The sequence below is a fragment of the Leopardus geoffroyi genome, chromosome E2 (assembly GCF_018350155.1).
Source record: "Leopardus geoffroyi isolate Oge1 chromosome E2, O.geoffroyi_Oge1_pat1.0, whole genome shotgun sequence".
Classification (NCBI taxonomy): Eukaryota; Metazoa; Chordata; class Mammalia; order Carnivora; family Felidae; genus Leopardus; species Leopardus geoffroyi.
The window spans coordinates 11,249,540-11,273,265 of record NC_059335.1 but is presented as its reverse complement, the minus strand read 5'-3'; the positions used below and the strand labels follow the sequence as shown (position 1 = coordinate 11,273,265).

The 23,726-nt window shown below is 55.4% G+C and overlaps 2 protein-coding genes and 1 non-coding gene across 5 annotated transcripts; 1 reads left to right on the top strand and 2 right to left on the bottom strand.

Moving 5' to 3' along the window:
• The first annotated feature begins 1,303 nt into the window (after positions 1 to 1,303).
• On the top strand, positions 1,304 to 8,243 carry FOSB (FosB proto-oncogene, AP-1 transcription factor subunit). Of its 2 annotated transcripts, none has more exons than XM_045440880.1 (4): positions 1,304 to 1,996; positions 4,046 to 4,249; positions 4,465 to 4,572; positions 5,572 to 8,243. In XM_045440880.1, exons 1-4 carry the CDS (start codon positions 1,871 to 1,873, stop codon positions 6,031 to 6,033), a joined length of 900 nt encoding a protein of 299 aa, XP_045296836.1. In that variant the 5' UTR covers positions 1,304 to 1,870; the 3' UTR covers positions 6,034 to 8,243. The 2 variants fall into 2 exon arrangements, with proteins under 2 accessions (XP_045296836.1, XP_045296835.1); XM_045440879.1 differs by having other exon boundaries at positions 1,305 to 1,996; positions 3,929 to 4,249.
• Positions 8,244 to 11,051: 2,808 nt separating this feature from the next.
• On the bottom strand, positions 11,052 to 11,138 carry TRNASTOP-UCA. The gene has a single exon. It is a non-coding gene; the product is annotated as a tRNA-Sec (tRNA).
• A 3,381-nt stretch (positions 11,139 to 14,519) lies between these two features.
• Positions 14,520 to 23,318, bottom strand: RTN2 (reticulon 2). 2 transcript variants are annotated; one of them, XM_045440867.1, is made up of 10 exons: positions 23,103 to 23,318; positions 21,118 to 21,162; positions 20,525 to 20,995; positions 20,159 to 20,416; positions 16,992 to 17,199; positions 16,551 to 16,689; positions 16,324 to 16,393; positions 16,151 to 16,197; positions 15,288 to 15,346; positions 14,520 to 15,023 (listed from the first exon to the last, which is right to left on the bottom strand). In XM_045440867.1, the coding sequence occupies exons 1-10, from the start codon at positions 23,134 to 23,136 to the stop codon at positions 14,942 to 14,944; spliced, it is 1,413 nt and encodes a 470-aa protein (XP_045296823.1). In that variant the 5' UTR covers positions 23,137 to 23,318; the 3' UTR covers positions 14,520 to 14,941. The 2 variants fall into 2 exon arrangements, with proteins under 2 accessions (XP_045296823.1, XP_045296824.1); XM_045440868.1 differs by lacking the exons at positions 20,159 to 20,416; positions 20,525 to 20,995; positions 21,118 to 21,162; positions 23,103 to 23,318 and adding an exon at positions 19,442 to 19,559.
• Positions 23,319 to 23,726: the final 408 nt, after the last annotated feature.

The window sequence follows — 23,726 nt, the reverse complement described above, 5'->3', positions numbered from 1 at the left end:
GTGTCCCTACTTCCAGACCAGTGGCAGACAGAGGGGGCGTGGGGGAAGGAGGTGGAGGGTAGGCTTGAGGCTGGGCTTCTGTCTGGAAACCTCAGTCTGCCCATCTTGGCCCCTGTGTCCCTCCAGCCTTCCACGTCTCCCTACCTCCTTCCCCACTATTGAAGCGGGGAATCAAGACTCTCCTGGGAGTCAGGGTCCACCCACCCCCTCCTGCTCTGCCTCAGACCTGCCTGTGACCCTGATCGGGGTCCCGTCCTCTCTGGGCTTCAATAGTCTCAAAGCGCTTCTCCCTCCGTGCCCAGGGCTGGGCGAGGCTCTGCTTTGGGAGGGAAGAATCAGGATCTTTGAAATTTGTAAAGCAGCTGGTAGGACCCTTGCCAGTGGATGCTTAAGAGTTGGGGGCTGTGGCATACCCCAAGTACCTGAATTAAACTCTTGAACCCCATTCCCTAGCAGGCAGGAGACGCTTCATCCTAAATTTCATTCTCTACCCGCTCCAAACCCGCATACCTCCCAAACGCCGGAATGCGGGGCCAGCAGGGTCCAAAACACACATCCTTTGTCCAGCTGGGAAAACTGAAGCCGAAGCTCAGAGACAGAAAACATTACCGAGCCCGCTCAGCGAGTCCCGGCCGAAGCAGCGAAGAGCCTCGGGACGCCATCCCCTCCTCCACTTTCACCTGGAGCATCACCGCCCCTCCCACTCCGTTTTGGGACTCAGTTTCCCCGCCTACGTGACTAGACCACACTAGCCAGGGTCTTTTCTGGGGTTCTGACCTTCCTCTTGAATGAGGGCGCTGCATCACAGGGAGAAATGTGAGGGGCTTCCAGAAGTGACGGGTACCCGTTCACCGGGGTCTTCCCCAGGCTAGCTTAAGAGCCTATTAATACCGGCCCCCGGGGCGGCGCGACACTGCGCAGGCGCGGGTGGGTTCCGCAGGCGCGCGGGGTGAGCGCGCGAGCGAGCGAGGGATTCCCTCTGACGTAATTGCTAGGATACCAAACAAACACTCGGCCGCGCCGGCCGAGCTCCTTATATGGCTAATTGCGTCACAGGAACTCCTGGGAGGCGGGGCCGGGATCCCCTCCCGCCGAGGACCTTGGAACGGAGCCCCCACGACCCCCAGGGCCGCGGGGGTGATTCAGGTGGACAGATCGAGGCTAGGGTAGACCTCTTGCCGGACGGCGCGGGGCTGAGTTCCGCAGGACCGGAGATTTTAGGAAGTTTGTGGAGCGCTGGACGAGTGACGTAAGCAGGGGGGCGGGTCCCGGACAAATAAATACAGGCTGGCGGCTTTGGGCTTCATTCATAAGACTGAGAGGTACGGCTTCGGCAGGGACAGGCGGAGCTGAGACTTGGGGACTTGATTGTTGTGGTTCTTGGGGGCTGTGAAGTTCGCTTTATTATTTTTTTCCGGAGAGAAAGTTTTGGGGAGGATTCTTCTAGATAATTCTACATTTTATTTTGGAGGAGCGACTTACTCTTTTTGTCTTCTTTATTACTCCCCTCCCCCCGTGGGACCCGCTGGACGCGTGGAGAAGACCGCACCCGAAGCGGATTCTATACAGCAAGACAGCGCTTTCCGCCTCTGGGGGAGCGATCCCCCCCACGCCCCTGGGTCCTACGGAGCCTGGACTTTCAGGAGGCACAGCGGCATCTTGTGGGGGCCTGGGCACCGCAGAGGAATTGCACAGAAACTTTGCCATTGTTGGAGCGGGACGCTGCCCCCATCCCGAGTTTCCTCGGACAGCGCGCTTTGGGGACGCGCTCGGCTCACCCCGGACTCGCACCTTTCTCTTCCACCCGGCCATAGCCTTGGCTTCCCGGCGACCTCAGCGTGGTCACAGGGCCCCCCCTGTGCCCAGGGAAATGTTTCAAGCTTTCCCCGGAGACTACGACTCCGGCTCCCGGTGCAGCTCCTCACCCTCCGCCGAGTCTCAGTATCTGTCTTCGGTGGACTCCTTCGGCAGTCCACCCACTGCCGCCGCCTCCCAGGTAAGTTCTAGAGGGTTGGGGTGCTGCTTTATGGGTTTTCTTTCTTTCTTTCTTTAAGTCAGGGTTGGAACGCGCCAGCCCCCCTCCCAAATAAAGACGCATCAAAACTCAGGATCTGAGAGAGAATAGGCTCACCGCGCACTTTGCAAACTGCAGAGTCGGGGCGTGTTTGCAATTGGTTGTGTGCGTGGATCGCAGGAAGGGAACGCAGAGGGGTTAGCTTTGGGGGTGGGGAGAATGCTCCGTTCAGTGCAACGTGTATGCGGTAGCAGGGCTGCGAACTTTTAGCCTGCTCCGGGACTGCCCCCGACCCAGGTCCCCAACCTGAAGCTAGCTCAGTTAGGCAGGTGGGGAAGTCCCAGGGAAGCTTCCAGTAGCCTCCTCCCTTTTCCTTCTCCAACCGAGCGCCTACTCCGGCATCGGGTTGCGCTCGATCCAGCGGGTAAGCTGGCCTCGAACCCTCGCTTGGAGGCGCTGCCTCCGCCTCCTGCGCGGAGACGTAACGGGGGACCCGTGCGTAACGGCTGACGCGCTGGAATCCTCCGTCTGACGCGGGGCACGCACGGCGCGCGGCGCCCCCTTCGTCCGCCCCGCCCCTGACGTCCCGGAGCGTTCTATTTTGGAACGCCGGGGCCACGTTGCTAAGGGAGGGGGCAGCTCGGCGTTCCGATTGGCCGCCGCGGCGCGGGTTTTGGCCAATCAACTTTCCCTTCCTATTTGTAGGGTACAGTTCCCTTCCCCCTCTCTGTCCCCGGAACTCGTGGTTCCTTGGCGCTAGGGTCTCTTTTACGGGCCTCTAAAGGCAGAGCGAGGGGACTCCTGTCGCGACAGGAGCGACTCTCTGCGATCCAATGGGTCCGCGAGGACCCTGCGGCGAGCCGGCCCCTCCGATCTCAGGGGCCGAGGGTGCCTGTGTGCAGGGGTTTCTTTGGGAGACGTGGGTGACTGTCACCCTTTTCTCCAGGCATACACAGACACAGTCCCAGCCCCTCTGCCAGATCCCTCTGCTGTGTCCGAGGACCGGACTGGAACCGCTAACCGCAGGGGGAACCAGCCAGGTGGTCTCCAGGAGCCCCGCCCTCTCTGGGCTTCCAGGACTCTGATTGGCCAGCGAGCCAGCCCTTCCCTCACCACGCCCCCTGGGAGAGTAGTTAAGCCTTCCGAGCAGTTCTAGGATTCCATTTGGGGGGTGGGGGGGTAGATGAGCGCGGCTCGGGCTCGGGGGCCCGGGACCTACACCCTTCTCCCTCCGCGGCAGTCTGAGGGTGCCCGGGTCGTCACTTTCTCTACCTGTCCGTCCACCGTAACCTGTCACTTGTCAGCCTCACCCCGTGGAGAAACGATTACTTGAAACGTTGTTCTAAACTCCTAGGCCTGTCCCCCAACACCCTTTTAACTAAGACCCCCGCCCCTGCACGGAGGTCTCATGGACCTTCCAGTCGCTCATCCCCCCGGCTCAGAGGGGTGTGTGTGTGTGTGTGAGTGTAGAGGAAGGCTTGGCCTCAGGCCTCTCCCTCTCCCTCCCCTTGCCTGTGGGGTGGGGGTGGGGTGTTGTGGCTGTGTGTGTGGCTGTGACTCCTTCCCGGGGGTTCTGTCACCCGGCTGTGTCCAGCCTCCTCCCCACCCCCCCCCCCCCCCACCTAAGAGTCACCAACCCGGGGTGTGATTCACCACCCGCTGGAACCGTGCAACCTTTCCCCGAAGAAGAAGGAGGAGGTAGAAGCCAGTTGAGCAGAAATCCTCTCATTAACCACTGCGTCACGGTGTAGTGGAAGGGTGGGTGTTGTGGCTTTTTGCCTGTGACACACACATCCACACCCGCTCGCCCTGTGCTCACTCACGGGGGTCGGTGTGTGTATGTGTGTTGGGTGTGTGTGTGTCGGTGTCTCTGTTTGTGTGTCTACGCCTGTGTGTGTATGTGTCACCCCGTAGGAGTGCGCCGGTCTCGGGGAAATGCCCGGTTCCTTCGTGCCCACGGTCACCGCGATCACAACCAGCCAGGACCTCCAGTGGCTCGTGCAACCCACCCTCATCTCTTCCATGGCCCAGTCCCAGGGGCAACCACTGGCCTCCCAGCCCCCGGCCGTCGACCCCTACGACATGCCAGGAACCAGTTACTCCACGCCGGGCATGAGTGGCTACGGCAGTGGCGGAGCCAGTGGCAGTGGTGGGCCTTCCACCAGCGGAACGGCCAGCGGACCTGGGCCTGCCCGTCCGGCCCGAGCCCGGCCTAGGAGACCCCGAGAGGAGACGGTGAGTAAGCGGCAACACAACTCGGACTGGGTCTAGGGAGCCAGAGAGGCAGTAACTTTCTCGCCGGCGGGGTGAGGGGCCACCCAGGCCTCTGGTGGCTACAGAAACCCTAGCAGAGGGTCCTTTTCTGCCTCCCGCAAGAAGAGGAGGTTTGGGGTGGATGGAGGAGGTGCACAAGGTCCCCAAACCTCATGGCCTCTATCTCTCCTGCTCAGCTTACTCCGGAAGAGGAGGAGAAGAGAAGGGTTCGCCGGGAAAGAAACAAACTGGCAGCCGCAAAGTGTAGGAACCGTCGGCGGGAACTGACTGACCGACTCCAGGCGGTGAGGATGGTCCCTGGGGGGGTGGGAGGGGGCGGTGAGGATACACTGAAGGGGGGGCTCTCCCCCCCCCCCCCCCGTCCTCCCTCCTCGGCACCTGTGCCCTTGTCCTGGGCCGACAGCCAGAGGTTCCTTGTAAGGAATTAGGTACAGGTGTGGCCAGACAGGGTAACCCCAGGCATACACGCAGACCCCCACAAGCTCCTGCCCGCGCCTGCCCCGGTTGCTGACCTTTAACAGAGGTCCCGCCCTTTCTCCCTTTGCAGCTGGGGCCAGCGTTAGCCCATTTTTGCCTCGGTGTCTCCATCTCTTCAGCCCCCTCCTGGAATCTCCCGGGATCCTTCCCACTTTTACATTCTGGAGAGTCCGTGAAACAAAATGCTCCTGATCCTACATCCGTTTCTTACCGCCTGCACCCAAAGTTCTCAGATGCTGGGCAGGCGGCATCCGTCCCCCCCCCCCCCCCCCCCCCCCCCCCCCGTTTACAACTTACCTGGGTCCGGGAGGTGGGCTTGCAGGGTTGATGTGCTGCCCCTAGAGGAAATCGGGGGAATCCTCTCCTTGCCTTCCTTACCTGGTCACCTCCCTGGGAGGCAGAGGGGGAGGGGTACCAGAGGGGAACAGGTGGCATTAAAAACACCGATCATTCATTCATTCAACAAACCTCTGAGTGCCTCTCCCCAAACCAGAGCCCTCCATATACATCTGGTCCCTTCTCAACTATCCACTGAACACATGGGGAAACTGAGGCTCCTGGGAGGCAAGACCCATGCCCCAAATCCATAGCATACCAGGACTCCATGTCCGGAGAGGGGGGGTGCTGGTGGTGGCGGGGGCGGGGGGGCGGGGGGGGGTGCCTTTCCTCTCAATCAGGAGCTGCCTTTCAGCCCGGGGCCTCTGCAGCAAGTCCAGGCGACATGGTTCTGACCCACCTTCTCTAGTCGTTCATGGGCCTTTTTTTCCTCCTTCTTCCCTCACCTCCACGCCGCCGGGGGACCTCAGGAGACAGATCAGCTGGAGGAAGAAAAGGCAGAGCTGGAGTCGGAGATCGCCGAGCTCCAAAAGGAGAAGGAACGTCTGGAGTTTGTGCTGGTGGCCCACAAACCGGGCTGCAAGATCCCCTACGAAGAGGGGCCGGGGCCGGGCCCGCTGGCGGAGGTGAGAGATTTGCCGGGGTCAGCATCCGCTAAGGAAGATGGTTTCAGCTGGCTGCTGCCGCCCCCACCACCACCGCCCCTGCCCTTCCAGACCGGCCAAGACGCATCCCCCAACCTGACAGCTTCTCTCTTTACACACAGTGAAGTTCAAGTCCTCGGTGACCCCTTCCCCGTTGTTAACCCTTCGTACACTTCCTCGTTTGTCCTCACCTGCCCGGACGTCTCCGCGTTCACCGGCGCCCAACGCCCCAGCGGCAGTGACCAGCCTTCCGACCCCCTGAACTCGCCCTCCCTTCTTGCTCTGTGAACTCTTTAGACACAAACCAAACACACACACAAGGGAGAGAGATTTGGAAGAGGAGGAGGAAGAGAGAGAGAGGGGAAGAGACAAAGCGGGCGTGTGGCCTTCCTGCCTCTCGTGTCTGACTCCCTGCGACCACTGTCATCGGACAGGAGGACCTCCTTGTGTTTTGTGCCGCCTCTTGTTTCTATGGCCCGGCGAGGCCACAAAGCTGGTGACTTTGGGGGCAGGGGGTGGGGAGGGAATGGACACCCCCCAGCTGCCTGTTGGCCCTTTCACCTCATCCCAACCTCTGGGGAGGGGTGGGTGGGTGGCGGCGCCTCGCTTTGGGCAGAGGGAAAGGGGTGCTGGTAGTGGGCGGGGGGGTGGGGGGGCGGGGGGGTGGAGTCTACTGGAATCTTCTCCAGAGAGGCCCAACAAGGAAATGCCACAGACCGCCCCCCTCCCCCACAATGTCTCCCACGCCCACCCTTCAGGGGGTGACCAGGCTGGTTCTCCCTGCTCCCCTGACCTTAGCTTATTTATCCAACATTTCCACATGGTTAGATCCTCCTCTGAATTGAGCCTCCCTTTAAGGGAAGTTGATGCCTCCTATGATGCCCTCCTACCCAGACTTAGTCTGAAATGTGAACCTTCTTCCCTGATTGTCCAGCCGCTCCCTTCCAGCAAAAGTGGCTCTGATCTGAATTCCTGGCCTCTTAAGGATCTCCCCCCATTCAGCCCCCAGCCGTCCTCTCGGATTACAGTGTTACCCCAAGCCTCCCAGCCTGGCTCAGCCTTCCCTCCTGGCCTTCCTTGCTGGGCCTCTCTGATTCAGGCGGCAGGGGGCGCTGTGATGCCCGTCCTGGAGCGCTTTATACTGTGAAATGAGTTGGCGGGACTGTGGGGGGGAGCCCGGTGGGACAGAACCCTTCCGGGGGGATTGTGCCCCCCACGCCTCAAAGCCTTTCCTTGGTCTCCCCTCCCCGCCCCAGCTGCCTCCCTCCTCCCCCACCAGTGAGTTAGACTCAAGGGGTGACAGAATTCGAGAGTGGGGGTGACAGCCACCCATCCGCGTGGCATCTGTCCTCAGGACCCCCAGCCCCAAGCCCTGGCCTTTTTATTTAAGGCCTGACCCTCTACCCCGGCCTAGGACGCCAACTTCTCCTTCCCCTCGGCACCCCCTACATCCTTTCTAGAAAGGGAGCCGTGGGAGTTTGCCAGGGGGCCCAGTGTTTTTCCGGAGAAGATTTGAAGGCCGAGGCTTTGGCCCCTCAACCCCCCCCAATATTTTCGGACTGGCAAACTCGAAGGGGCTGGACTCCCGCGGTCCCAGCTTCCCTTCCCCAGCCCGCAGCCCTGATCCTTGGTTTTGCCCCCCGCCCCAATCCCCTTTCCTTGTGCTTCACCTCGCGAGGATTTCATCGTGAGGCAAATTGATATTTTTTAACTTCGGGAGGGCCACGCCGCCTTCTGTGCTGCATGGAAAACATTCCACGTGCCCCGTCCCGCGCCCGCCTCCCCCGCCCCATGGCTATTTATCCCTTTCCTGGTTTCCGAAAAGGCACTTATATCTATTATGTATAAATAAATATATTATATATGAGTGTGTGTGTGTGTGTGTGTGTATGTGTGCGCGTGTGAGCGTGTGAGCGCTTCTACAACCTCGGCCTAGGTCGCGTTGGGCCCCAAAGCAGTGTGCCGTTTGAATTGGAAGAACGCTGCTTCTGGAAACTTAGGAGTCGGCCCCTTTCAGGCTGTCTCTAATGATCGTCTCGGCCCCTCTGGTTGTTTCTGGCAGTCTGTGGCTGTTGTCCCTTTCTCGAGGGTCTCTTCCACTCCAGTCTTTTCCCTGCCTGTGTTTTTTCACCTGGTTGTTTCCATCTGTCTCTTTTCTGACTGTCCCCGATCGGCCAGCTGTCTCCTGACTCTGGGTTTTGTCGGGGACATGAGATTTTCTTTTTGGTGAGTGAGCCTGAGGGATCATAGACTTTTATAATCTGTATCCTTAAGGATTCTGAGTGTGAGTGCAAGACTGTGAGCAGGGCCTGGCCCCTGCCTGCGACAACTTACTGAACCCCCAGCCCCCCAACCCCCTGCTGTATTTGTGATTCTCTTTTTGTATTTTGCACCTGACCCTGGGGGGCGCTGGGGGCTGGCTGGCACTGGGCCACTACCCTCCCCCCCCCCCCCCCATGGTTCTGCACTGTCGCCAATAAAAAGCTCTTAAAAATGCATCTGCCAAGCTTCAGGGTCTGTTTGCTCCCGGTACCCATCACCTGCCTTCCTTTGGCGGGAGGGGGTGAGGTTAGATTGAGATTGCGGACGAGGTTTATCCTTACGAATCAGTCTACGGCAGGACAACAGGACGCGGGAGGATAGACAGCCAGAGGGCTCCCCACAGGGCACGCCTCCTCTTGGAGAGGACGAGGCAGAATAGTAGGCGTGAGATACTGACATGCCCAAGGATGTTTCAGAGGCTTCCTGCCAAACGAGGAACTTAGGCAGAGACCTATATGCTCGGGGTGACCTTAGCGAAGGTTGAATAGGCAGAGAAGTTCGAAACATCCATCCCAAATTACTGAAGATCGCCTAAATATAGTATCGGGGGTCCTCAGGGTTATAGGAACCACAAATTCATGGATCCCTTTCCACTGAAGACGAATTTCCTTTTACGCTTCACATGATGATTTTTTCGTTTTTGAACATACAGGGGCCCACCTCAAATTGAACCCAAAATAGATGAGCCATCCCCAGTGCAGAATTCAAGCCCTCTCTTATTTGCAAGCAGCAAGTACTCTGGGAATTAAGTGAGGGGCCAGAGGTCATTCAGATGCCTTCGTAAAGGAATAAGCAGAAGTTGTCGCGATGGAATCCCTAAATTTATTAATCAATTTGAAGCATTTGCCAAGTACCTACTGCGTGCCCAGCCCGGTGCCGGGAGGGCCGGGGACACTGCTGGGACTGAGACAGCGCCAGGCTCTCCCCTCCTAAGGTTCCCAGGCCAGTGAGGGACACAGACCTCTCGGGGATGATCCAAAGCGCACAGGGTTGGGGGAAACCATGGGGCGCGGGACCTGATCTGGGAGTCAGGAAAGACTTCCGTGAGGAGGACAGCTGAGCTGAGTCCTGGAGGCTGAACAGAGGACATAGAAGGGGATAGAAAAAGACGCAGTGTGCACACAGGACAGTTAGTGCGGACAGGGCTTGATACGTTGAGGGAGGTAGAGGTTCACAGTGGCTGGAGCAAAAAGTGTAGAGAAGCCACTTAGCGAAGACTCGATTCTGCAGTCTTACATTCCAGACTAAGAATTTAGATCTTCTCCTGAAGCCACGGGGGTGGGGGGGTGGGGGGGGTGGGGCGGTGGTGGCGGGGGTGAGTCATGGCACGTTTTGAGCACAAGAAGGGTAGGGGCGGGTTTGTGCTTTAGGAAAACCACTTTCTTTCTTTCTTCCTTCCTTTTTCTCTTTCTTTCTTTCTTTTGTTTCTTTGATTCTTTTCTTTCTTTCTTTCCTGTCTTTTTCTTTCTTTCCTTTCTCTTTCTTTCTCTTTCTTTCCTTTCTTTTTCTTTCTTTCTTTCTTTCTTTCTTTCTTTTGTTTCCTTCTTTCTTTTTCTTTCTTTCCTTTCTTTTTCTTTCTTTCTTTCCTCCTTCCTTTCTTTCTTTCATTTTCAAAAAATTTTCAATGTTTATTGACTATTGAGAGAGAGACACACACACACACACAGAGCTGGCAAAGACAGAGAGGGAGACACAGAATCCAAAGCAGACTCCAGGCTCTGAGCTGTCAGCACGGAGCCCGACATGGGGCTCTGGCTCACAGACCATGAGATCATGACCCGAGCCAAAGTCAAGAGCCAGACACTTAATCCACTGAACCACCCAGGTGCCCCGTTCCTTGCTTGCTTGATTTTTTTCTTTTCTTTTCTTTTTAAAAAAATATTTATTTACTTAAATAATCTCTACACCCAATCTGGGGCTGGAACTCAAGACCCCAAGATCAGGGGTCATATGCTCTTCTGACTGAGCCACCTAGGAGTCCTGTAGGAAGACTGCTCTAACCACCAAGCTGAGGGTAGTTGGCAAAGGGGCAAGACAGGGGTAGGAGACCCGGGCTAGGCGGGGACACCCGTGTGTGCTGCTGGGGAAGCCCGGAACAGGGGCAGGGCTACGAGATAGGAGGAAAGGACGGAAAAGACATTAGGAGGCAGAATAGACAGGACATGGTGAAAAGCTAGCTTGAGAAAGACAGAACAGGCCAGTGGTGACTAGCATGGGCCAGCGGTCTGAGAGGCCCTGGGGCTGGAGGCCTACCAAAGCTGGGTGACCTTGGACAAGAGACTTCATCTCTCTAGACCTCAGTTTTCTCGGCAGCAGAATGGGGCTATGAGGAGTCAGTGAGCTCAGGCATGCCAACACCAAGTACAGAGTGAAGGTGCAAATATCACCATCCTCACTGCATTATTGGGGCCACCTTGATCCCTGCCCTGGGATATCCCCGCCTTCTCTTAGCTAATCCTTGCTCATCCTTCAGGGATCTGCCCAAATGTCACCCTGACGCCTCACCCGAACCCAGGTCTCCTTCCTAGATGGCCTCTAAGTTCATTACTTGCCTTCTCAGTAGTTGACATCTTTGTAGCTGTTAATTAAATGTGTAATTAATGATTGCTTAATGTTTGTCTCCTTCACTGGACTGGGAGCACCAGAGCCGGGACTGCCATCAGCTCTGTGTCGCCAGCACTGCCCAGTGCAGGACCTGACACCCAGCAAATACTTGTCAAATGAATGAATGGATGAATGAATGAATGAATATTTGACCGATTAATAAATACATGTGTGAGCAAATGACTGACTGAGGAATAAGCAGGTGATAAGGGAGAGAGCCGGCAAAAGTGTAACCTTAGGAAGAGACCCGCGTGGTGAAAGTTAAAACTGTGAGGCAGAGGGTTGCAGTGACATTTTTAGGCACCAGGTAGAGGGATATTGTCTTGATAGCCAGCCCGTTCTAGTATCCAGTTTGAAGGGAGTAAAACGGAAGTCGTTGCCGCCCGAAAGGTGGAATTGAACCACTCTGTCGCTAGACAGCTACAGGTTTGAAGCCTGCACCCCAGACCACTGAGGATCATCCGGGCAAGACATTCGCTCCTCCACACAGCTATATAAAACCCAAGAAACCATATCTTTTTAGACTTATGGTCACATACTTTAAGCTGGTGTGAGATTGCTGATTCTGGTATCTATAAATTCTCCCCAGCTAGGGCACATATCCTTCCAGAATGTTACCTTTCTCTTACATGGCACGAATCATCCTCCCTTTGGAAACCATCTTCATTTGCATAGCGCCGCGCATTCTGGGAAGCGGTGTTCGAGAACGCGGCCCACTTACCTCTAGGTGTTAAAGGGCCAGAAGCCCCTTTTTCCAAGTGAGAAGGTTTTTTTTTGTTCTTGTTTTTGGTTTTGTTTTTAAGAGGAGAAACTCATAATTCGGCTTTCAGAAGCCTCTTCCCCGAAAAAATCCGAATTCGAGTGAACGAATGCCAGCTAGAGTTTGACTTAGCCCAGCCCCAGAGACTCCGGCGAGGCGGTTATAGAGCTGGTGCGACACCTGCTGTTCCTTTGAGGAATTTCAACGACATACGGAGCCCTGTTCGTTCAGATATTTATTGAGCGCCTACTAAGCCCCAGGCACCGTCCTAGACAGCGTAATGACAGCAGTTCTGTCCCCATTGAGCTTAGCCACTGGATATCATCAATTTATGCAACTATATTTTTATGGCCAAGGAAACCAAGGCTTAGAAACGTATGGTATCGGACCCTAGTTCACACGGCCTATCGCCCAGGGGAATCCTAATTGCTAAGACCAAAATCGCGACCCTTTTATAATCTAAGTTAGTGACCCTTTGACAACACTGTCGTTCCGGACCATATGAAACCTACCCGGGGCTCCCATCTCAGAGTAAAAGCCCAAGTTCCCACCATAGCCTTACAAATCCTTATATTCTCGTTCTGTTCACTCCTCTGACCCCATCTCCTACTCCTTTCTCCTCATTTACTTGGCTTTTTGGCTTCTAGATCTCCTGCTGCCCGCACCAAGCATACTTCTGTCTCAGGGCCATTGCGTTTGCTGATCCCCTGCCTGAATCTCCTTGCCTCCACACGTCCACGTGACTCACTGCCTCCCTTCATGCTGGCCTTCACTCAAATACCACCACTTGGTGAAGCTTTCCCTGACCACTCGTTTAAAATAGCAAAGACTAGGGGCGCCTGGGTGGCGCAGTCGGTTAAGCGTCTGACTTCAGCCAGGTCACGATCTTGCGGTCCGTGAGTTCGAGCCCTGCGTCGGGCTCTGGGCTGATGGCTCAGAGCCTGGAGCCTGTTTCCGATTCTGTGTCTCTCTCTCTCTCTCTCTCTCTGTGCCCCTCCCCCGTTCATGCTCTGTCTCTCTCTGTCCCAGAAATAAATAAACGTTGAAAAAAAAAATTAAAAAAAAAAAATAGCAAAGACCCTTCATTCTATCCCCTTACCCTGATGGACTTTTCTCCATCACTCCAATCACCACGTGCCATGTTCTATGTCTGTTTGCTTATTGTCTGCCTCCCTCTAGAATAACGGTTCTATAAAACTATGGACTTTGTTTTGGTTTATTTCCATGTCCCTACTGCCTAAAGAGTGCTTGAGAACTTAGCAGATGTTTGGAGACAGGTAAATGTTTGTAGGATGAATGAAAGGTTATTATCATGATCCTTCTCTGAACCTCAGTTTCCCCAACTGGAAATCCGATTTCACTGGAGGAATCACAATGAGCAGATGGACATAAAAGGCTGGGAGGCACTCAATAAAGGCTGTTTCAATCTCCAACCTGTTTCCAGTTTCTAGTGCAGGTGTCAAGGATGGGCCTGTGGGCTTTAGCCATTCCTGGACTCGTAATTTCAACCAGTCCCTCTTACAAAGCAACACTGTCTTATGGAAAGTATGAATAGAAGCATCTTTAAGAAAAATTGCTTTTTTAAAACTATTGTTTTTGTTTATTTGTTTGGAGAGAGACAGAGAGCACGTGCGCACACAACTGGGGATGGGGGTGGGGTCAGAGAGAGAGAGAATCCCAAGCAGGCTCCTCTCTATCAGCGCAAAGCCCCACATGGGGTTTGATCCCACAAATTGTGAGATCATGACCTTAGCAGAGATCATGATCTGAGCAGAGATCAAGAGCCAGACGTTTAACCGACTGGGCCCCCCAGGTGCCCCGCTATTTTTTAATTTGGAAATTTAACACATTGACCCTGCCTGGCAAATCTATATTCAAGAGAAGCCCCCTTAAGCCTTCTGTGTGTGTGTGTGTGTGTGTGTGTGTGTGTGTGCCTAGAGCTGCTGCTAGGCAACCCCTACACACGAAGACTGGGGCTGTAACTACTACTCCCGTAACATCATTATCTATCTCCTAAAATGTGACATGCGTCGCTAGAGGCAAATGAGATGATTTTGGGTGATGCACGAACAAACAGTTTAAATGTTAATAGTTTTGTGTTTATTTTTACTGCTATCTTCTATTTCTGGCAAGTGATCCTGACTTCCTTGGTGGTGAAGTACATTTCTTTTTTAAAAGACATTTGTTTTATTTTTAATTAACCAATTTGAAGGAAAATATTAGATGAAAAATAGAACGGGTGAGAGAAAGATCATGAAGGTCGTGAGGGGATGATCGAGGTTTGGAAACAATGTCACAGCTAACAAGCAGCTTGTGTTTACTGGGTATTTATTATACGCCAGGCCCTGTACCAAGAGCTTTGCCTGTAGGCACGGTTATGGTGACAGTTTTTCATTTGAGGAAACTGAGGCTCCAAGAGATGAGGTCACTTGCTCAAGGTCACAGAGCCAAGAGGTAGTGAAGCCTGGATTCAAATCCAGGTCTGTGGGTTGTTAGAGGGTCCAGTCTCCTGCCTCCTTCTCCCTCGGTTTTGGAACCCGAGGCCCAGGCAGGCCATGGGGCCTTTTACCTGGTCCCAAGGCAAGTGGAATAGAGAAGTTGGAGGAGAGACATTTGAGAGTGACAAGACATGGCTTCCTGACTTATTAGATGTTGGGGGCCAGGAACTAGGAATCCAGGACCATACCTAGGTCTCTAGCCTGGTGACAAAGTGGCAGAGGGGCCATCCCTGAGCTGGACATCAGGTAGGACAAGGGAAAGGTTTGGATATGTTTGCGGAGGGAGTTGTTCCAGAAGGCAGCTGGGCACGGGTCTGAGACTCAGATGAGACTCACTGCCCCGCAGGCAGAGTGTGGGGATCGACTAGTGATGTCTGCTTTGAGCAGAGACAGGGAAAGTGGCTGTCAAAGGCTTGGCTAGCCCTGGGACCGAGGGTCTCTCAGCATCATCCCCTCAATCATTTCAGAATATAAACAGATTATGAGGGAGCTTCTTCTGGAGAGACGGGAAGATTCCTCCTTGGATATCACTTAGGTGCTTTTCAGTGCAGGAAGGTGAAAGCTGGAGGAGGCTGGAAGCACAGGAGGCCTTGGGTTTTCCACAGGAGTCTTTATTACAGTGTAAATCCAAGCTCAGGCCTCCCCTGGGCCCCATGCAAAGCCCTGGCTTTGGGGCTAGTGGCGTCCAGGAGACACCAATCTCTGACGGCGCCTCCAGCGGCGGGGTCGCGGAAGTGCAGGGCGGGCGCCCTATCTAGGCAACTACAACTCCCAGCAGGCGCCGCGGCCAAGGTGCCTCGCCTTTCCTGGACTCCTAGAGCAGAGCCTCTTGGGAAATGTAGTCCTGGCCGCTCAGGCAATTTGCACAAACTCCCTGGTGCGAGTGATCCAGACACCCGCCGGGAAATGGCTCGGGCGGAGGCGGCGGGAGGGTGGGGATGGAAGGGAGCTGGAGTTGGGCAGAGGGCTGCGGGGGATGGGGGCAGGCGTCCCGAGGGCAGAGACACCCCTTTCATTCGGCTTTGGCTTTGGATCCAGAGACTGCGGCTGCTGCCGAGGCAAGGGCTCCGGACCCTGGGATCTTAGCTCGGATCCTGAGGGAGAAGCAAGCGGAGTCACAGGTTGGAGCAAGAGACCGATAGGAATCTGAGAACTAAGGCGAAATCGGGACGGGGGAGCTAGCTGTGGGCCCAAAGCCAGCCCCTACCCTTCACCTAATGGCCTGCATTGGGATGGTCTGTCTCCCTTTGAGGAGGGGGCATTGGCCCCAAGAGATTTAGGAACAGGTAATATCTGGGGGCAAAAATTCCTAAGCTTCCCCCTCCCCCAGCCCATCCGTCTCCATTCCGTGCCCTTACTTAGCTTTGATGTGGCTCAACTGATTGGTCACCAATCCCACATACTGGTCCATCTGGGCCTGGGGAGACCAAGAAGGAGAGATTGGAGGGGTTCTTCTCCCCAGTTCATTCAGGAGGCTGCCTCCTCCCCCACCTCCACTTGAGAAATTGGGGAAGGTGGTCCACTACTCAACTCGAAACCTAGCACCATACCCTCGGAAGTCAGAAGTTCGAGCCGACGTGTCCGTCAGTTGGGCCAAGCTCTGCGTGGGGAATGATGTCAGGTAGACAAGAATTTGCCAGTAAGTCTGCTTCCTGGGCATGACTATGAATCTCTGAGTGAGTCCTACGTGAGTGCGTCTGTGTGTGAGTCGGGTGAGAGTAGAGGGAACTAACGTTAGCTGCCAAGTTCCTGCGTGGATTGACTTAAATGCTGGTTCAATTCGCAGTGTTACTGACTTTCGGAGTCTTGATGATGCCGGCATGGGAGGGACTTAGGATTATCTCTGGCAGACACGTGTATCACTTGGTCGTCAGCTGTGCTGGAGAAGGGATCGTCAGTCCATCTGCCTGTCTCTGGATAGGATATATGTCGGTTGGCCTCTGGTTCTGTCAGTGTTCCGGACAACAGTCCTCTGACCGGATACTGACCTCGAGGTCAGTCGCTGGCAGTTTCAGGGTGAAAACATCAGTTAGGCCACCTGCCTTGGGGTGGGGCATGTCAGTCACACCCTGACTCTTTCGGGGCAGAAACACCAATTGGTCCTCCTGTCTCTGACGGGAACATCCGTCCACAGGACCCTGGCTGTGGCAGAGGGCGTGGGGGTCATCCGGCCACCCATATTTGGCTGGGACACTGCCGACCGAGGTCCTGTCACACTCACCTGGTGTTGCCGGTACAGGAAGGGGACAGTGAATAAACCGATCACTCCTGTAGGCACAGAAATGGAGGTCAGGGTTCTCCTAAGACATTAACAGTTCCATCTAGAACCCTGTCCCCCCACCAAACCCCAATGACCCACTTCCCCACCTGCTCCCCACAGCCTTCCCGGCTCACCCAGAATCAGAAGAGTCAAACCATTGAAGACGGCACCCACGAAGGTCAAGATGTAGAAGAGAAGGGCCAGCTGGGGGGGGGGGAGGGTCAGGTCAGGGTCAGCAGAGCCTAGGGGCACTCCCCAGGTTGCGAACTTACCCAGCAACGGCCCTCCTACCCCCCAAGGGCAGCAAGGCGAATGGTGGGAACCCAGGAGGGGGTAGGAGGGAGTGTAGGTTTCGAGGCACCTTGAGGGAGTCCACAATGTCCTCTACCAGGAAGAAATGCCGCAGCTGGATGGCCAAAGAGACCACTCGGGAGGCAATCTGCTGGGACAGACGTTCCATCTGCTCCCGAGTCAGGGTCAAGTCCACATCCAGATAGGCCCTGAGAGGACAAAGGGGTGAAAGGCAACTCAGTGTGTGGAGCAGCCCAGGCTGAGGGTTGTGGCCGGGACAAGGGCAAGAAATAGGGGTTGAGGAGAAGGCTAGGGCTTTTAGCCCCAGAGAGGGCTAGGGTCAAGGTCAGGGTCAGGCGATGGGATGGAGGATTCAGGGTAAGAGGTTAGGGCTGGAAGTCAGGGTCAGAATAGGATGGGTCACGAGCAGCGCCTGATTTGAGGTCGAGGGTCAGCCCGCCCAACACTGGGGTTCAGACCGAGGTCGAGGTTAAGGGCCGGGGGTTCTCACTGGAAGGGGTTGGCACCGTCGCCCCGGTGCACGGCCTGCAGCACTTTTCGGTAAACCCTGAGAGAGATGGTGCCACAGAGCAGCAACAGGGCCACGTGGGCGGTCACGGACACGATGCTAAAGTGCAGGAGGCAGAGGAGGGAGACCATGAGGCCTGTGAAGACCACGCCTGACGTCCTTGTGTCCTTCCAGTACAGCAGGTCCGCCACTGTGGAGGGAGAGGGGGCGATCAGGCTGGGCTTTGGACCTGGCCTGGCTGATCGCTTGACCTCCCCCTTCCCAACTCGGGGCTGAACCACGACGTCTTGACGCCTCTGGCCTGAGCCTGAACTCAATTTCCCAATTTCCCATTGGCTTCTTTGATTCGGAGCTGCTTCCCCTCGTCTCCTGGAAAACCCAAGGTAGCCAGGTAGCAAGTCCCCTCAGTCCCCGTCCCTCCCATGTGTTATGGGTGGATACAATTTGTAGTCATTATTTATGGAAAATGGAATCATGTATATACTTCTTTTGGGTTTTGGTTTTGCTTTTTAGTTAGAGAGAACGCGTGCGAGGGCGGGCGAGGGGCAGAGGGAGGAAGAGGGAGAGAGAATTCCAAGCGGGCGCCACGCTCAGCACGGATCCCGACCTGAGGCTGCATTCCCACAACCCTGGGATCATGACCTGAGTGGGAATCAAGTCGGACACTCAAACAACTGAGCCACCTAGGTGCCCCCTATATATACTTTTCTGTATTACGCACATCCCATTCTCTCCCCCTGCCCTAGAATTCCCTCCTAGTCAGTTGGAATAGCTCTTAATTCATTCTCTCTCTCTCTCTCTCTCTCTCTTTTTTTTTTAAGTTTGTTTATATATTTTGAGAGAGAGAGAGAGAGTGCGAGAGGGGTGGGGGCAGAGACAGAGGGGAGAGAGAATCCCAAGCAGGCTCTGCACGGTCAGCACAGAGCCCTCTGCGGGGCTCGAACTCACAAACCATGAGATCGTGACCTGAGCTGAGATCAAGAGTCTGTTGCTGACCTGGCTGAGCCACCCAGGTGCCCCTTAGTTCATTCTTTTTAAGGGCCCCATGAGATTCTGTAGTGTGGCTGCACAATCATACATTTCATTCAACCATGCATTATTGCTGGGTCATTCACTTAGTTTCTTAACCCTCACTCCTCCACCGCGGTGCACGCATCAGCCTTCTACAGATGTTCTTACGTTCTGCAGGGAGGTTCTATTTCTGAGACAGAATCCCAGAGGTGACATGGCTGGATGGACTGGTTATGGATATTTGAACGCCGTAAATATTATCAGATCGCTTACGAGCAAACCTGTTAACAGTGTGCATTTCCACGAGCAACTTTCAGAGTGATCTTTTTGCAGCATCCCGCCCAGCAATGGTTATTCTTGTTCTTTTGATGGTTTTTGCCAGTCTGGCAAGTATAAAGTGATAGCTGCTTGAGACTCCCACCAACACCCTTCTCTAAGTCCTAAATGCATTAATAACAACATCCTCCTTAAATACATACATATATATATATGTATATATGTATGTATGTGTGTGTATATATATATATATATATATATATATATATATATATAACAACATCCTCCTTTCTAAGCCCTAACTCAAATTTCTGACTCCTTTCTGAGATGCTAAGCTCACCTCACAAGCCCAACCGGAGCCCTGACCAATGACTTCCAGACTCCAACGTTTTATTGATTTATTTTTAAATGGGCTCTATGCCGGAGGTGGGGTTTGAACTCATGACCCTGAGATCAAGAGTGGAGATCGAGAGTTGCATTCTCTACCGACTGAGCCAGCCAGGCGCCCCTCCAACGTTTCACTGTGCCCATCTAAACGTTTAACAGCCCTCCCAATAATATGATCCCATCTGAGCCTTGAACCCTTCCAGACCCCCTCCACCCTCACTCTGATGGAACTCTGACCCGTCTTGACTGGTTGGTACCCCTCAGAGTCTGACTCTCCTCACTTCTGTATCTTCCTTATACATAGTCTCCCATCTACCTCTAACTAGGGCAGGCCTCCCCCCACCCGCAATGCAGGGCCCTCCCCTGCAGGCTCCCCAAGGCCTGTGCCAGTGGGTGGAGGAGGGGCCGGGTCGCCTGAGGCGGGGGCTAAGTTTAGGCACGCTGGGGGGAGGGGGCCTGGCCCACAGCTGTGCTGGCCTGTCCAGCTCCTGAGTGACAGCACCGCCTGGGCCTGAGGCTGGGGGAGGGGGCCTCCCTGCTCTTGGGCCCCAAAGCCTCTGCCCCGGGGAGAGAGGACCCCACGCTCCCTCCACGCCCTCTCTAGACACCCCTGCAGCCCCCCAGCCCCAGCCTGCAGCGCTGGGGAATCCGGGACCAGTAGGAAACATACCGGCAGATTTGAGGGACATAAGAGAGAATCTGGACCCATTTACACAGTCCCCCAACCCCAGTCCCCCCAGCCCGCTCCGAAAGCCCACCTTTACTCCCCATCTCCGCTCCGAGTGAGTGAGAGGCTGCGGACACCGCTACTTCTCAGGGATTTTGCCCACTTCGGTGGAACCCGGAGGGAGGGAATAGGGGGCGGGGCCCCTTTGGACCCAGCCAATGGCTCTCCACAGGGGTGGGGACAGTTCCAAAAAGGGGTGGCTCTTTTGGTAAACACCCGAAAGCAGTGATGTCTATCACCAAACCACGGCGTTTATGGAAGCTAAGCGTATTGTAGAGAAAGGTGGGGTCTACACTGGCCAGTGGATACGGTGAGGCAAGAGGAGAGTTTTTAAAAGGCGTAGAGTTTACTTATAAATGCCCCACGGCCACATCCAGAAGACAGCCTCCCCCCCCACCCCCAGGGGATCTGTCCTGTCCAAAGTCAGCCTCTAGGAGGAGCACTCCAAAAGAGGTATTATTATTACTATTATTATTATTTATTTTTATTTTTATTATTATTTTTAGCAATCAGCCAATCCTAAGGCTCAAAGCAGGGCTAACTTCTCAAGTGGGAGGGCGAACTATATAAAGAGCCAATGGCAATCTTAGACAACGGGAAAAAAATTTTTTTTTAAAGGATGGAGTTTATACCTAGCCAACATCCACACCTCCTCTTCTCCGCCTCCTCACTTCCTTCGCAAGGTTGGTCCCTTTAAGTTCCATTTCTCCTACCCTCTCTGCGATTCAAAAGAGAACCTTTACTTTACCTAGAAGGAGTGGTTCCAATGTGAATTCTGATTGGTCCGTGCTATCCAGGCACTGCCCCGTGATTGGCTCCCGCTCCAGAGGTCCCCACGGCTCTTCCTCTTTCTGGGCCAGTGAGGGCTCATCAGGCCAAGAGTTCGAATCCCGGGGTTGGGATGGGGACGGGGTGCCCGCCTGGGGAGTTCCAGAGCCAGGGCTGGGCTGCGGAGTCAAGACTGCCGGAGGCGGGGACTGAGGGACCCCGTGTTGCAGGTCCAGTTCTGGCAGTTAGAGAGAGAGAAGGCTGTGTGAGCTTTCGCCTTGGAGGTGCCCTGAGGAGAGACCACCCGCCCCTGGTGGCTTCGATCCCAGAACCTCGGACATCTCACCTTTCCCAGCCTCTCCAACCTCCGATCCGTCAGGGTCCTCGTCCTCCAGCGGAGTGGAGCTACTGGTGGCAGAATCTTCCCCGGACCCTGCTCCCCGGGCCGCCCAGTCCAGCCGGTCGAGCTGGAGCCCTAGATCCTCCAGGGGGCGTTCTACCGGAGGGGCAGTGTCGGGGTCACAGCGGCGCCCAGGCTCCGGGGATTGGCTCAGGCTGGGGATGCTCTCCAAGCTGTCGCCCAGGCCAGGCTGAGGGGGTGGGTCTCGCGGTTCTGAGACTGAGCGGCCCTGGGGCCGGGGGCGGCGGGCAGCTGAATCCCGGCGCGCCCCAGAGCCCACCACACCGTCGAAGGCGATGTAGGAGAAGGTCAGCTCCCTGGGGGTGCCCCAGTCCTGCGACGTGGTCTCTTCCTCGTCGTCCTCTGAGAATTCTCGGGCCGTGTGAAGCTCCCGAAAATCCGAGTCGTCGTTCGCTCCTGCAGTCAGCAAAGGGGGACATAAGCTGCACGAAGCAGGGCCCTGACCCACTCTCCCCAACCCTCCCCCCCGACTGTGAGCCCCTTCGAGTCCCGCTCTCACGTCCTCCCCCTCCACTTACCTTCTGTGGAGTCAGGGGTAGAAGAGGCTGTAGACGGAGCTTCTTCTGTGAGAGGGAAAGAATCGAAGATTCTTAGAAGCTTAGCCTGTCGAAATCACAGAAGTGTGCCAGTCCTGGAAACTTGGACGGTCCGAGTTAAGGAATCTTAGAATATTTGAATCACAGGACCTTTAGAACATTCTGCATACAGACTGTAAAGCCTTACTATACTGCTATCAGGAGCTCAGCCTTCAAATATCCAGGAGTCTTAATCTTAGAATCTTCACATTAGGACTTTTAGGAAGTTTCAGTTAGTTCATTCTTTCAACAACCATTTATTGAGCACCTGCTATATACCAGGCACTGTTTTAGACTGAGAATACAAATGTGAACAAAACAGACAAAATCCCTGCCCTCGTATAACACTCCATGGGGGAGATAGACAATACAGAACTAAATATATGATGTTGGGTGCTAAGTGTGTAGAGAAAAATAAAGCAGGGTGAAGGGAGAGAAATTGAGAGGGTGCTATTTCAGACAGGGTGGTCAGGAAGACCTTCTTCCTCTCCTTCCTCCCCCTCTTCTTCTTCTTCTTCCTCTTCTCCTTCTTCTTCTTCCTCCTCTTCCTCCTTTTCTCCTTTTCCTTCTCTTTCTTTTAGTGAGCTCTACGACCAAGGTAGGGTTCGAACTGATGGCCCCAAGATCAAGAGTTGCATGCTTCACCAACTGAGGCGGCCAAGCACTCCAGGAAGACTTCTTTGATAAGATGACATTTGAGCAGAGACGAATGAAGTGAGGAAGCCATACAGATGTCCAAGGAAGAGTCTTCCAGGCAGAGAAAAAAGCCCAGTGCAAAAGCCCTGAGGCAGGCACTACGTTGGGCATATTTGAGGAACAGGGAGGTGTGAAGGTATGACTGGAAGAGAGTGATTGGGTGGGCAACGAAGGCAGAGTGGTGGTCGTGGTGGGGATCATGTAGGGCCTTCCTTTGTAAGCCCAGGTAAGGACACGATCTTAGAATGTTGGGATGATACTCTAAAATGCTGAAATAACAAATTCTTGGAATTTTGGCATCTGAACTCCTAAGATATGCAAGTGGCTAGGTCTGAGAATGCTGAAATTCTCTGCTGTGGGAGCCACAGGGGTGTGAGACAGAGAATGTTAGACGAGGACTGTTAGAGATCTCAGTGGGGTCTCAGAGATCGTGGGGATCAGGTCTCAGAGATCGTGGGGATCAGGTAAGGCAGTTTCAATCGTGGAACCTAGCCCCTCAGAGTTAGCCTTGGGCTTTGCCTACAGGAGATGCTTAATGCTGTTTGGAAACCGAAATCAGATACCCCCTGCTCCCACCTCGTTTTGGCAGCTGGGGAGTCGGAGGCTGGAAATTAGAGGCTCGGAGTGAAATGGGTTACTACTAATCAGTGGTAAAGCCCACTAAGAACCCAGGAGTCCTGGCCCCAACCCAGGGATGGTAAAGCCCACTAAGAACCCAGGAGTCCTGGCCCCAACCCAGGGATGGTTGTGTCCAAGGGACAGGATATTGGACAATTTGGGCGAGGTCGGGGCAGCCTCTGAGTCTGGGCAGAAAACGGAGGTGGGATGCGAAGATGGATGATGTGGGGGCTAGATCCCTCTTCTCTATCTTGGTTCTACCCCTCCATTCAACTCCCCTCCCCGCCGCCTGCGGCCAGCACCAGGGCGAGGGGACAGCTCCCGGCGAGCGTCCTCATCTCTGGGTGGGGTCCGGCGCCATATCCCAGAGCCCGGCGCTCCCCCCCACCGCCAGCTATTTCAGTGCCCCCCACCTCCTCCTTGACTCACTCAGGTCCTCCGGGTCAGGTCGCCCCCGTCGCCGCTAGAATGCGGGGGGAGGGGACAGCTTCCTTTGTCTCCTTCGCCTCCTCCCCCATCCCAATTCTCCCGCGGCCCGGCACCGAGGGGTTACTGGGGAGGAGCCCACCCGGGCCTGTGAGCCCCACACCGGGCCTGAGCCTCCCCCTACTCACTGCAGTGGGCGAAGACCGGCAGGACCTGCCCCATGGCCCTCCTCGGGCCTGCATCGGGACCCCCGCCCACTCCGGCCACGCCGCCCTGGGCCTGGGGCCTCGGGCGCTCATCTCCGCCGCGCCCACGACGCCGCCGCCATCCTCGCCGCCTCCTCCTCCCGGGCCGCTCCAGCAGCAGCCGCCGCCGCCGCCGCCCTCTGCTCCGCTCGGCGGGGGCGGGCGGGGCCGCGGCTGGGAAGGCACTGCAGCGCGGGGCCGGGGGCGGGGCCAGAGGACGAGAGGGGCGGGACCTGAGGAAGGGCGGGGGGGGAGGCGGGTAAACACCGAGGGGCCAGGGGAGGTGGGCGTGGCTTTTCTACGAAAGGGGCGGGGCTAGAAGGTTATACCACCCGGCGGAAAAGGCGCGGAAGGCGGTCTGAAGGGCGGGGCCTAGATGGAAGAGGGGGCGGCCTCTAGAGGCAGAGAGGCGGAGCCTAGGATAGGGTAGTGAGAGGGGCTCAGGAGGGAAAATGATGAAGGAACCTAGAATGGGGGCGTGGATCTCAGAGTGGGTTGGGGCGGAGCCAGGGGAGGTTTTCTGGAGAGGGTATAAAGATTCTACCGCTCTGAGGTAGGGTCTGAGCC

Coding starts and splice junctions, on each gene's coding strand:
- FOSB (XM_045440879.1), top strand. CDS start 1,871: ATGTTTCAAGCTTTCCCCGGAGACTACGACTCCGGCTCCCGGTGCAGC. Junction 1,997..3,928: donor CCACTGCCGCCGCCTCCCAG/GTAAGTTCTAGA, acceptor GTCACCCCGTAG/GAGTGCGCCGGTCTCGGGGA. Junction 4,250..4,464: donor GGAGACCCCGAGAGGAGACG/GTGAGTAAGCGG, acceptor TCTCCTGCTCAG/CTTACTCCGGAAGAGGAGGA.
- RTN2 (XM_045440867.1), bottom strand. CDS start 23,136: ATGGGGCAGGTCCTGCCGGTCTTCGCCCACTGCA. Junction 20,996..21,117: donor TACCCCTGACTCCACAGAAG/GTAAGTGGAGGG, acceptor TGCTGACTGCAG/GAGCGAACGACGACTCGGAT. Junction 16,690..16,991: donor GACGGTGCCAACCCCTTCCA/GTGAGAACCCCC, acceptor TTGTCCTCTCAG/GGCCTATCTGGATGTGGACT.